Below are 14,038 nucleotides of genomic sequence, written 5' to 3' on the forward strand. Positions count from 1 at the left end.
CATGATTGTTATTTCAGTAGAAACTGGAATGAACTAGAAAATCAACTAGTTGATCATTTAAGCTTATGGCATTGTAATAAAAACTATAGGTCACACTCCTTGGGATTTGAAATTTAGCTCCATCAACTAATTACTAGTTTAGTGACTTATTCACAGTTTTCTTAAATTTTTTTCTATTTTAGCATTTCATGTGTAAAGTATGCATAATTCTAGTTCATATTTTTTAGACACCAATATAATGTGCTTATATATATATATATAGTGCCTACATGTGTAAATTTCATGAACATTAAATATAAATACAAATACAAAATAATAAATATAATAGAAAAAAATAACAACATAAAATAAGAATATATATAAAATTAATTCTACATGTAAGTTTATGAACTATAAATTTTGTGACAATTATAACTTACTGAGGGCTGTTTGATGCGATGTATTAAACAGGTCACTTTAGGCATCTCACTTCTCACAATAATCCAACAATACAAGTATTTTTTAAGAAATATGTTATAGATTTGATTTATCTATATTGTTTTTTTCAGCGACTGTTTCTTGGATATCCTTTATGTATCATGCACTCAACCTGTTAGAGAACATTGAAAACAGCTGAAAACTAAACTTCCAATGTCTCATAGTGTACAGATCCAAGAGCTAGAGTCAAACACAGGCTTATCTGAATCCAAAATCAAATGTTTTCCTTCAGCTATGGGACCACTCTTTCTTCTCAAATAAAATAAGTACATTCCCTTTGCTCGTGGGTTTGCCTCTCTCTCCTGGGCCACGCACAATCTTATAACCAAACTTCAGCAGTGACCTGCCATCATTTCTGCCCTACTCTGTTGATTGCACAGACCAATCCTGGCACAGGGCAGTGGGAAGGGACTAGAGAAGGCAGTGGATACCACCATCAGCTTCACTTGGGGCCATTTTGGAGTCTGGCTCCTACATCATTTCTTAGAATAAATCCTAGACTCTTCTCTATGATCCAAAAAAAATTGTATCCTCTTGGCAATTCCTAAGGAAAATATTGTGGACTATATACATGGTATTTTCTCACTCACTTTGAAGTTATAACCGTTTCTTAATTCATTAAACATATATCTGTTGAATATCTGCTTTTGTAAGCACTGACCTAGTTACTGTGGGGAAAACAAGGTCACTATTTTCCTGAAGTTTATAAACTATCTAGGAAAAATTAAAGTAAATTAGACCAATACTCATTTCTGACAGTGATTAGACCTTTGCGGGGGGAGTGAAAGGTAGCTGCTACTTTAGATTGGCTGGCCAAGAGAGGCTTCCATAAAAAGTTGGCACATAGGCTGAGATCTGAATGTCAAGGGGCATCCAGCCATGTGGGGATCTGGGAAGAAGTTTTTAAGCAGAAGAAATAAGGCCAAAGACTACAAAAGGAGGAAACTTAGCGTGTTCTGAGAAACAGGAAAGTAAAGTATTCATTGTGTCTGGAGTTGTCTGAACAACAGGAGCAAAGGGGTGATAGAGGTATATCATGGGGAGCCTGAAATAGCTTAGCAAGCTTTTTCAAGTTATTTTTATTTCTCTGAGCTCATTAATCAGAGATTCACTGAGTATATATACTGTGTCCCAGCACTGTGCTGTGTTCTGGGAATGCAGAACAAGCCCATATACTCATTTTGGAAAAGGAAGTCATACAAACAGTTACAACATCAGAGTAGGATCCTTTCCAAGGATCTTATGGTAAATGATAATTAATTCAAGCAATTTACCTTTTATTTTTTAATGTATTAAATCCACCAATATTTTGGGGGCACCTCTGTGTGAGATGCAGGCTGTGTGACCTGGTGCTGCAGGTCTAAGACTGACAGCCCCAGTTTCACCTTTGACAGAAATAACTGTAGCTTAGACCAGTTACATTTATATGAAACTCCCCTCAGTTGGTGCTTTCTGCTCTTAAAATCTAGATAAAATCTACTCACTGTTCTCCAGGAAAATCAGTGTCCTCATTCCTGCATATCCCAGTGAAGAGACATTCCTTCCATCCCTTCTAACTCCCAACTCTACCTCCGCTTAAGTCCTAGTCCCTGCTCAGTGCTTGCAGATATTTCTTTCTCTATGTTAGTCTTGATCTAAAAGAGGAGCTCTTCTTATTTCTGCCCCAGATAACACACTTACTCAAGTAAAACCTCATTCATGTAGTCTGTGCTTTGCATCAGAACATTTGTGGAAGTTTGAGGGGAGGAGAGGATTACTGACACAAGAAGAACATAAACCATTTTAAATTGAATAGACTTTTTCTTAAAGTCCTGTAGCACTCTCTAACTTGATTTCCCCCCCTTTTTTTTGTTCTTATCCTGCTGCTCTGCCATCCTGTCTCCCGCCCGCTCACCCCCAGCCAGTCCCTGCTCATTGTCAACACAAACCACTTTGGTCCTTTCAAATATATCCTGTCTCATGATCCACCATATCCTCTGCATCCACCATTTTCCTAAGACAGATTCCCAAATTTCAGGCATCTATATATTGCCTTTGTGGGGTTTAAAATAACCCACGTACCACCTGTACTATTAATCTTTTCCCAAACAAATTGCTTTGATTTTTAAAAAAGTAAATATGTTAGGAAGTACATATTTATTACCACTGTATCAAGAAAATTAATATAATTCATCATAAATAAATGGAAACTCTAAAAAGCACTGTGTAGCTATTAAAATTTAAAAACATGCGTTTCTATAACGCTTAAGTGCATTGCCATGCAACCAATTATACCTGCCACACACATTGGTAATCTCTCTTGTTTATCTCTCAAGATTACGTAAATATTTAAAAAGATGATAAAAGTGAAACTGCTTTGGAAAATAATGGGATTTTTTGGGGCGCCTGGGGGTCTTAGTGGGTGAAAGCCTCTGCTTTCAGCTCAGGTCATAATCCCAGGGTCATGGGATCCAGCCCTCCATGGGGCTCTCTGCTCAGCGGGGATCCTGCTTCCCTTCCTCTCTCTGCCTGCCTCTCTGCCTGCTTGTGATCTCTGTTTGTCAAATAAATAAATAAAATCTTTGGGGGAAAAAAAAAAAGAAAAGAATGGGATTTTCTTTAAAATAGCCTCTAACGGTCTCTTTCTGGGTCTGTCTTTTTTTCTCTGTCTCTGTTTCTGTGTCTCTGTGTCTTTCTCTCTCTCTCTCTCTCTCTCTCTCTCTCTCTCTCTGTGTGTGTGTGTGTGTGTGTGTGTGTCTTTTTCTCTGTCTCTAAATGACAATGTATGCAAAAGTCCTTATCACTGGACCTTAATTATCCTGAGGGCTGAGCTGGAGAAATCTGCAAAGGAAATGCAGATTGCAGATGTGACTCCAAAGTCCTTGCTCAGAGTAAAACAGTTTGATGGAAAAATAACAGTATTTAGCAACAACCCTGAAAGTCAGTCTCCCTAATTTGAGTACTGCAAGTTCCTGCAAAGTGAAGTCAATAAGATAGAAAGTCTGTCTTGGTTGGGGCGGGGGGAGGGTTAGTCTTTGAAGAAGTGCTCTCATTCCACACTCCTTATATAAACAGGAAAACAGGAGTAGTAACATTTAACCAGGGGCTCTGCCCCATTACCTTGAGAACCCTATCTTTTATTTTTTATACAGGTTGCAAAGTTTGAAATTGAACTTTCTGATTAAACCATCAAAATGAACTAAAGGGCTTATTATGGGCCATGTCTCAAAAGAACCATCGTTTGTGGGATGGGTCGCATTAACCACTGCTGTCAAAGGGCCCGGAGCCTTGCTTTGTGGGAATCGCTCCCTTTTTTTCTAATGCCCAGCACAGAAATGGGCCCAGAGGGAGCTAGGAGAAAGTTTGTTCCTGAAAGGACACAAGTTCACCTCATTTGCCACCAAAACTTACATGTCCAGCTCTTTTTGCTGATGTCCAGGCATGGGAGCGTGTAACAACTGAGCCTGTGGCCAATCTGCCTCAGACCTGGGAGCCATAGGACCTACATGTCAGGGCCACTGTGAAGATTAAATGGTATGATGTTCATAAAGCCCTAGGAAGTGGGAGGGGTTTCAGTAAATAAGAATTCCCCTCCCCCTCTTCCAGGAAGGCCCCCTCACTGCACTTTCCATAGCTCTTAGTTGATCCATTCAAATGTTCAACCAAAATCTAATGAAAACCCACTATCTTTTGGATTAGCTAGTTTGATGTCCACACCAGACCTTAGGTTTATTCTCTGCAACACAGGGCGCCTCAGCAAAATCCTCCAGTCTTCATTTTGGTAGAAAGACATACTGTGATGACACACACAGCTGAGTCCCCATCTTCCACACGCTGTATCGCATCTTTATTCATCTGAGGATTTGACCCATTCTGGATCCTCCCCTTCTTGCACTTGAGCAATATCTGTGTCATTCATTAATGCTAGGAAATATAAGCAGCCCTAAGAAATCTCTTTAGAGATTTCTGACTTAAAAGGTACCAGAGCTGTCCTCCCCACAGAACAAAAGGTGGGGAAAATGAATATTTGCCAAAAGGCACAGGCCAAGACCAGGAAGAAACAGGGCAGTCTAGGACTTTTCTGGTGACTCAAACACCAAGCCAAGAGGTTCTTTCTCCCCCCAGCTGGGTTGTGGTGCTCTCTGGGCAGAGAGATGCAATGACCCTCCATCTAACAGCTCATGTCAAGTTGGCAAAACAGGCTCTGTAATAAAATGCAATGTGATGTGGCAATACTTGGAATAAAATACACATGCTTTTGACTTCAGGACATTTTTTAAAAATTCATTTATTCACACAGCATTTGAGCTGGCCACTGGATGGGCAGAGAAGGAAGTTCCAGGCTCTGTCCTTATGAAAGTATGTTTCATTAAATCATCAGGCACTGAAATGAAAACTGAAAATAAAACCCATTTAAAAATCCTAAACATCCAACTGTTGGTGATGTGTAGGTATATGATCAATGACATAATTAAAGTCCCCCCATCATTTATTTTGTACTTCATACCTTTTAAGTATGTTAAAGACATTACATCATTATTCCTGTGAGACAGGGGCTATTATTAGCTTCATTGTAAAGGTAGAGAAAACTGAAGTAGAAAGAGACGAATTCAGGTGCCCTAAATCAAGAGCGAATGCATGGCAGAGCAACCATTTGGACTCACAGAGTCTGACTCTAAACCTGTGCTCCAGATCCTGTTGTTTCGTCATGAATAACCCTGTACAGAATCCATTAGTGGGTTGTCTAATTTTTGCATGCCTACTTAGATTGCTTCTTTTCTTTCCAGAAACACTGAAGACCTCCACTGCAGTGTACAATTAAGTAAACTGACATCTCAGTCTATCTTACACTGTCAAAGTTATATCATTCCATTGTCCCCTTCTGCTTCTCTATCATTCAGCTAGTTTTAACTGTAGGGAATGTGCAAACTTAGTAAGAGACAAGTTTGGGAATAGGCCATATCTAGTACTTGAATTTTTTTGGTCATAGATGTCACTGCTTTCCCAGCATTAGTCAGACAAATGAGTCCTTTATAGAAAATCAAACTCAGTTGTACATGTATATTTTAATTGACCAAGTAGGCATTTCATAGTTGCTTACAATGGCCTATGTAATAAATACTTATCTCTCTGAAAACCTGGATGCTCAGCTGATAAAAAAGAATATATCACCCCCGCCTCACTATTACCCTATATATTATTTTCTTAAGCACCATAAGGAAATGATTCTCAGTGAATTCATTATTCCCAGGAAACGAAGAAACAACTTACTTGCTCTCCACTTATTTATGAAGTTTTATAAAATTCCTTTTACATCAAAAAAAAAAAAAAAAAGGAAAGGGGAAGGAATTTTAACTTGGAATATAAATGAATTTGACACCAGAAATTCTTAAAATATCCCCTTACTTCTTGCTTAGATATTAGCATTCCAAATATATGTTCAATATTGAGACTCAGCTATTGCCTCTTTTACAGAATTTGACAATAGCACTGTGCTTTATTAGGTTATGTCATGTTACGTTAACGAGTTATGCTAGGAAACACAATAATATCACAAACACAGTAACTGAGTATATAGCATCCTAAAAATGATGATATAAAATGAAATCAGTCTAAGTAGAAATATTTTTGTATGCCACTTAATAAAGGCCAAGGAAAATTAGTTACAGCATCAAGAATTTCATCTTACTCCAACCACCCAAGAAATAGGAAATGGTAAAATGAACCATCTGATATTCACCATGAGTGGTTCTCTTCAAAGGAGACAACTGATGGACAGATGTGAATTCGGAAAAACCTTACTATAATGTCTTGATATTCTTAAAGAGTACTTTGGTTTCAAAAGTTACATATATCATATCTAGGAGTTCCGTGAGACTAATGCAGAGCTAGGGAATTATTCTTGGTATCTTCACCATTTCCCTGTTGCTGGGCAGGGTATCAGCATTTTCTCACCTGGCAAAATGTTTTTGCCGTGGGCCAAAATAAAACACGTACCTCCGATGTGGAAACTGCGTCAGGAAGATGAACAAACACTCCTCAATGCAAACCTTCAGTGCTGAAACTTCTGCAGAATTTGCAAAGGGGTAATAGTATTCTACTGGTGCAAAACAAAGTACAGTGCAAGAAACCTTGGAATTTAAAATCAGATTCAACATTGTCAAAGTAACAAATTATTAAAGTTGTTTTTGAGGTGCAGAGAGAGAGGAAATGAGCACTCTGGTTTGGGGGCAGATCATACAGTCGTGTTGTGAGGAAGCTATAGGGTGGTAGGATAGTGTGGCTTAAGCAAATGGCCTCTGGAGTCATGGTCTTTGGAATTTAATTTTACTTCCTTTACTTACAATGAGGGCAGATTTCTCAGTTTCTGAGTATGGAAGTAGTAGAAGGAGGGAGGTGAACTTTGCAGAAGGGAGAGAATTAGGGTTTTTCCCTGCTCCAGAAACAGGACTGTAGTGGGAAGTTTGTAGAAGAGAGAAAGCAGACATAAACAACAGAGGGGAGAGCTATAGGCTTATAAGAACTAAATATCCAATATTTGATTTCAAGGTGTTTGGATTGCATCTTATTCAATCTATAAGATTAGCAGAAGCACAAATATGGCCGTGGTGGTGCTCCCTATTAGTGTGGAGTGGGGGGACCGAGGTGGGTATTGGTGTCTATCTCTGTATGTAGATCACGATAAGGAGCTAATTCCTTGTTTGCAGGGACACGAAGGTGGAGATAAATTAGGAAACACACCTGGAAAGGACACATGCAGGGACACGAAGGTGGAGATAAATTAGGAAACACACCTGGAAAGGACACAACAAGGATTCTGAAAAGTGAGGATATCAGAAATGAAACTTTCTAAACCTGAAAAGACAGCATTTCCTTCCCCAGTCCAGGAATTTGCAGGATATTTGGAAAGGCACTAAGCTTTTGTGTTTGTTTGTTTGTTTGTTTGTTCATTTGTTTGTTTGAACATGGAGCGGCAGTTTATGCCTGTTTTATATCTTACGTATGGCAGCAAGACCCCAGTTAACCTTTGGAAAGCAGAAGAATATCACATTTGGAAGTGTGAGCTCTGCAACCAGACTACCTCGTCTTCGGTTCTGTCCTGATATATAGAAACTGTGTGGCCGCTGGTCTGTTGCTGATCCTTTATAAACCTCTGTTTGCTTCCTTGTTGAGTGACTGTGATAGTGGTACCTGCATTCCAGGGTCATCATGAGGATTCAATGAAACTACTTCACTGAGTGTCTGGCATGTAATAGTAATATAGATGAAAAGTTATATCGTAGAGTTATATAGGAAGAAAGAAAACTGTAACTATATAGTTATATAGAAAGAAAGAAAACTAAAGATTTAAAATATTACAATAATATAATGCAGAGCAAGTGTATAAACATCCAGTTAATATTACTATTCAGATTTTGAACAGCTCAACTGTGGTATGTCCTGCTTGAAGCATGCACATTTTCCTGGTGAGTATCTTTTCCTATCCCGGACTTCATAGGCGTCGTACTCCTGGTCTGGGTCAATGAACCCCCAGTACCCACAGCCTCCCTCCAAGTTTATGAGAGTTGGCAAACCCCTGGCCTCCTCCTGTGTCAGGGACTGGCACCGCCAAGCACATCCTCTGATTGTGACCCTCAGGCCTTGGCAGTAAATAATAAGTTTTCTCACTTTAATTAGGCTGAGATTCATTCCTACCCATGGCGGCTGCAAAGATGTCGTCTCCTTACAATTAGACACTGCAATACTTAGCATTGCTTGGACTCAATTTTAAGTACATTTTGGTGGCCCTTGTCCCTCCTCTGCACCTTGGTTGCTCCAGGAGAGAGCATATGGCCCTGTAATCCTTTAAAGCTTATTTTATGGGCCATTCTCAGGCACTTCCTGCCGGCCTTTGGAACAGAGCCTTGTTTGTGACTGCGTTTTTGCTTATGCTCCTGCCAAATGCTTCCTCCAAAACCAGCAATAAAACCCCAGGATCCGATAAGCCATGGTCATCAGAATAGCTTCATGAGAGCAACCTCAACAATCGGGGTCTTTAACAACAACCTGCTCTGCAGGACTTATACCTTGAGCACAAGGACGGGCTGGGCAGGTCACCTTTGTAGCTTATGGGAGTTTCTCCAAATAATACAGAATTTGAGACCATCTCAGGGAATGATCTCACACTAAGCTGTTTTCTCTTAAGCAAAAATGGATAAGACAAAAATAGGAACTGGTAGTTCTTTTTGGCCTCTCCTCATATAAGAATAAATCTAGAGTCTTGAAAGGTGTTACAGAGCAAAGAAAATCTCATTGGGTGCTCAAATGGCTACCTAATTCAGTCAGCCTTGCCTCAAAAATACTTGAATTATATCATGTCTCTGGCTAGCAAAAAGGTACTTGAGGTAGAAGTTGGGTACATAAAACAGATCGTGATCAAAGTGTATTCACAGGAGATGGCACTTAGTTTAAATAAGGCAGAATTATATCTTGTCTGTCATCTGTGGCTATTAAACAGTTTTAAAATCTGAATTATTAATTAAAACCTGTGAACTAGTACCAGTTTGGAATGACTGTGTTTTGATAGCTAACAGGACTTGTATGACTTTTGAGAGATATATGGCAATTATTAGATACCCCATTGTAATGGTAAAAGGCAGGAAGAAATTATGTTGCCAGCAGATCCTATTATAAATGGAAATGAACACAGAATATATTAAGATATCAGTGGTCTTATCAACAATGTGTTATAATGGCTTCTGATTAACACTGAGAACATGATTGATGTTACTGGAAATATGGCACACTGGCAATGTGACACTGAGAAAATTCAATCCAAAGCTTGTTAATTTCATAGAATCATTCAATTTCTCATTACTCCTTTGTGACAGTTTTTGTTTTTGTGACCATTAAAAAGTAATGACAATTTAATGGGACCTTTCAATAATGATAGTAGGAAAAACATTTTTAAATCCTCACCTGTTATTACTAATAGAAATAGAGACAATGAATACGATATATTGATTTTTGGTTTTATAAAGAGTTTGTTAGCTTGATTCTTATTGAGTCACATTTAAAATTATGCAAACCCAAGTCACAAAGGACTCCCAAGTCAAGGCAATAGTTCACATCAACAGTACCAAACATATGTAGGTTGATTTAGTATTTCCATGGCCAAAGAAGAAGGGGCACGTATTTGATTAAAAATCTTTAAGAAACAGACAAGTCATCCCAAGTCCTGAATTAATGTAAAGCTAATGACTAATCAAAAGCAGCTGGAGGAAGATAAGGGGATATAGCTGAGGGTAAGTAGAGTTTATTTTGGCCAAATATTTGTATTATTAAAAGTAGAGTACATATAAGAGTTACTAAATTTATGTATCAGATTTAATCCATCTATTTCATTGAACTCTTTTCATGGATGGAGAACAATTCTACAAGAAAGAATACTTATTTGGTAAATAACATAGGTAAACAACATGGATGCTTCAAATGGAAACATCCATGCACAAAAAATTTTATGGAAACCAAAATATGCTATTTAACCTTTTTTTGCAAATTCACGTATCTGAACTTTGTATCAGTCAGAGGAAAATAACAGCTGCATGACCTAATCATTTGGTGTGTTGTTATCATAATAATTACCACATACTAATTACCTCTTCTATAACACACTATAGGTTAGACACTTTGATTCATTATTTTATTTAATCCCCATAACAACCCTGATAAATAGGTATATTTATTGCATCTTTTCCCTTCCTCAGTGATTTACCCAACACTGCCATCCGTTTCATTGAGAAATTTGAAACCACCAGGAAAATCTTTCTCATCTAACCAGCAGATAATTGTACAGTCTATCCTGTATCAATAGTTAATGTTTTGTCTTAATTCTGCCTTCCTTACAAAGGTCAGCACTTTCATAGGGGTTCTGATTGCCACCTTTCTGACTTTTCAAGAACTTTACCATAACGTGTGTCTTAGAATTATCAATCTCTTTCTTTACCTGGTTTTTACATCAGTAGAGCACCCCTGCCCTCCAAATTCTTCCCTATTCTCAAAATCTCACCTCCCATTCATAGCCAACTCTAAAGAGTTTGCACACCTGTGATCCCCATGTTCTTATCTACTATTTATCCCTCAATTCACTTTGGCCTTTCTCCATAATTTCACTTAAACTTTTCTTGTCAAGATTACAAGTGACCTTCATGTTGTCCAATATGACATTTTTCTGTTCACATCTTATTCCATGCTATAGACCCTGCTTTCTTCCTTCTTCCCCTTCTTCTCTCTGTCCTACTCTCTTCTTCCCTCCTTCCCTTTCCTTCCTTCCTTTTTCCTTTCCTCATAATCCTCTACTCTACTTCTAAACATTGGAGATTTTTAGAGTTTGATTCTAGACAACTGTCAAATTGCTCATGCCAAAAATTTTAGAGTCATCCCATAGGGATTACATACATTCCTATGGCTTTAAATACTATATATATATACTGATAAATTCTATTCTTATAAATCTGGACCTTGCTTCTCCTCTGATTTCAGTGCTCATATGTTATATAGCATACATGACATTGTCATTTAAATAATTCATGGATAAGACACACATAATATATACAAAATAGAAGTCTTCAATTTCTCTAAATTACAACAATAATTTATTGCAATTATACTCCAATAAAGTCATTAAAATGAGCAAAAGTTACACAAATTGTAATCTTTATATATTTTTTAAAGATAGAGAGGTGTAGGTAAAGACTTAATAATCTCTACTTCCATATGTCCCATTCACTCCCTTGAGACAATCAAGGTGAATATTAAAAATATATATTCTGTTATTTTACCTATACCAGTTAAAGGAAATGGTCATATTTAGGTTTTTACTTTCTTTCTTTCACAATAGGATAATGACATAGCAATATTTAGCACTTTTTAAACTTAAGAGTATAACTCACTTTCTAAGAACTTTCCTAGTCAGTCCTGTATATCTAGCGCATTCTTTCTAATCATTGATAGCCTTCCATTCTATGAATATTGCAGATATTACTCAACTTCTGCACTGATTTATTATTTGCTTGTTTCAGGCATTCCCTTTGTACTTTTAATATAATCCTAATGTAATACAATAGCCCCAAATGCTGATTATTGCAGTTTCTCATTGACCCTTGTCCCCTATGTGCCAATGAACAGTGCTTCCTTTCAGTATTGTGACATTTCCCTGTTATTTTATACCTCTAGGTTTTGAAACCTGGTTTTTGGTTTTTGTTTTTTCACAAGGAATATTTTCCCTGCTCCATACCACCATTGCATGGCTGTCTCTTTCTCATCCAACAAATCTGTGTTCTATTCTTTTCATTCACAAGATATGTCAGTTGGGATAAAAGGTTAAACTGCTATAACACAGAGACCCCAAAATAAATGCCTCAAACAAGATAGGAGTTGACTTATCTCTACTCTAATGATCCAGAGTGGATGTTCCAGATCAGCTGTAGTTGTACTCCATGCAGCCACTCAAGTATCCAGATCAAGAAGATCTTTTATGTCATTAGCAATCTGAGTGCTGGGGGGATGGGTGGTGAACATAAATCTGTGGAGATTTCCTTTCACACATAATGTATGGAAGTTTCACTTGTTGTTTCTGCTTGCCACATTAATTATAAGGATGTCTGAGAAATGTATCCAATGGTTAGAAAACTGTATTTGTTCTATAAATCTACTATTATGGAAGAAGGGAGAACACATTTTTATAGACAGTCTTCACCCCACAATAATTATTACAATTTATAAATGTACATTTGTTCACTTATTTTTTAAATTGTCTTCTAGTTTTCCTATTTAACAATAAGCACAATAAGGGCAAGGTACATGCCTGGTTTATTTACTAATATGTCTTCTCTCCTTAGTACAGTTCCTGTATTTTTAGTAGAGGTTCAAAACAAATTTGTTAAAAGAGTAAATGAGTGTATAATGGGATTTTACAGGTCAAAAAACTAAGTTCAGAAAAGTTCAAAAACTACCTGTCCCTGGAGATTGAATGAGGATTCCAGGAATGTGGAAGGATTTGTACTTCATATGGATGGTTTAACAATGTAACTAGTTAGCTTTCTGCTAACAGTGTATTTCTATGATTCTTTGATGTTGTAGGAAATTACAGCATTCTAAACAAGATCATGAAGCTGCTTTGTGAAGGAGTAGAATGAGAAAATTAGAAAATATGCCTTCTCTCTCAATAGTTCAATCACATAGAACTCTTTACCTCACACCATTCCATCCTAAATTCTCACAGACTCCATCTGCACATCAAATACCAACCATTAATCAAGAGGGCTAGAGGCTGCAGCAAACTTGCTGCATACTTTTTGTTTTGTTTTATTTTATTTTGTTTTTTTAATCACACCTTCCCTGGGCAAGGAAAGTAAATATGTGCTGAGTTTTAAAGATTTCCTGCTGGGCTACAAACTGCCTGGGAGAATAAAAGCAAATAGATAGTAGGTAATGTTAATAAATGTCTTCATCACATACTCCATTTAACTATATGAAAAAGAAAGGAGAAAAGAAGAAACAAGAGTTTTAGAGATAATAATCAGTGTATACAAATTGATCATCAACTAAGTCTTCTGGTCAGTCAAGTATGAGTGTCCCTTACTGTTAAGAATAAAAATAAGTTCAAAATTCTACTTTAAAATGTTATTTACTGCAAGATAATTCTAAAGCTGTTTTGTTTGTTTTCCAAGATATTGAAGACTTTGAAACCAAAACAAGAAGTGCAGTGTCCGTCCGAGAAGGTCAAGGTGTGGTGCTTCTCTGTGGCCCACCACCACACTTTGGAGGTATGGTGGGGGATAGTTTGGGTCACACCATCAATGTGGTCACTGGAGGAGTAAAGAAGGCACATCATGTCTTGAAGTCGATGGTAGCTCTTTAACAAGTCAAAAGGACCGTGAAGTCTCTTCACGTTCATCCTCCTGTATCTAAACAGTACTAATCTAAATGTTTTTAAATTTTTGTTTAAGCAGTCAGTCAACAAACATGGCCTTAAGGAGATGCAGCGTGGCAGCCAGCATGAGTGCCAGGGTACAAAGTGAAACTGACTGCTGCTGCATTCTGATGCTTGTCACCCTGAATAACGAGACAATTTGTTTAACTGCTTTAGGCTCAGTTTCCTCATCTGTAGAATTGAGACACTGATATCTGCACTAGAGTGCTTTCGTGAATATTAAGTGAGCTAATGAATGTAAACTGATCAGTGTAATGGCTCGTATTTATTCAGAAAAGAAAGCTGAGATTGTTATTTCGTTGTTATTATTGACCTCCATGGAAAAGCAAATTCCAGCATTCCTCTTGGCACCCTCACTTTGACTATTGGAAGAGGAGAGCTACTCCATTAATTAGAAGCAAATTTTGGATGGCACAAAATCAGAATATCTCCTAGCAATGGTAAAATCATGCAGTCAATGACAGTCTCTGGTTTGTAAGAATCTGGATTGACTTGGGAATTAACCTGTTGCCAGGGACCTAAACCACCTACTGATTCTCACCCCCTCAGGGTTGCATTTCGTCAAATTCCAAATGATTTGATAAAATTTGGTAGATTCTCAAGCAACAA

General features: G+C 37.6%; 1 protein-coding gene across 4 annotated transcripts in view; it reads left to right on the forward strand.

The window, feature by feature from the left end:
• Positions 1–14,038, forward strand: part of LOC111144105 (contactin 6) — a 303,309-nt gene that overhangs the window by 160,971 nt on the left and 128,300 nt on the right. For all 4 annotated transcript variants that reach the window (XM_022498236.1, XM_022498237.1, XM_022498240.1 and 1 more), the window contains one exon: positions 13,167–13,262. In XM_022498236.1, coding sequence (XP_022353944.1) covers positions 13,167–13,262 — 96 coding nt within the window. The remainder of the gene's footprint in view (positions 1–13,166; positions 13,263–14,038) is intronic.

Source organism: Enhydra lutris, unplaced genomic scaffold (assembly GCF_002288905.1).
Source record: "Enhydra lutris kenyoni isolate GAN:26980312 unplaced genomic scaffold, ASM228890v2 scaffoldscaffold10, whole genome shotgun sequence".
NCBI classification, from domain to species: Eukaryota; Metazoa; Chordata; class Mammalia; order Carnivora; family Mustelidae; genus Enhydra; species Enhydra lutris.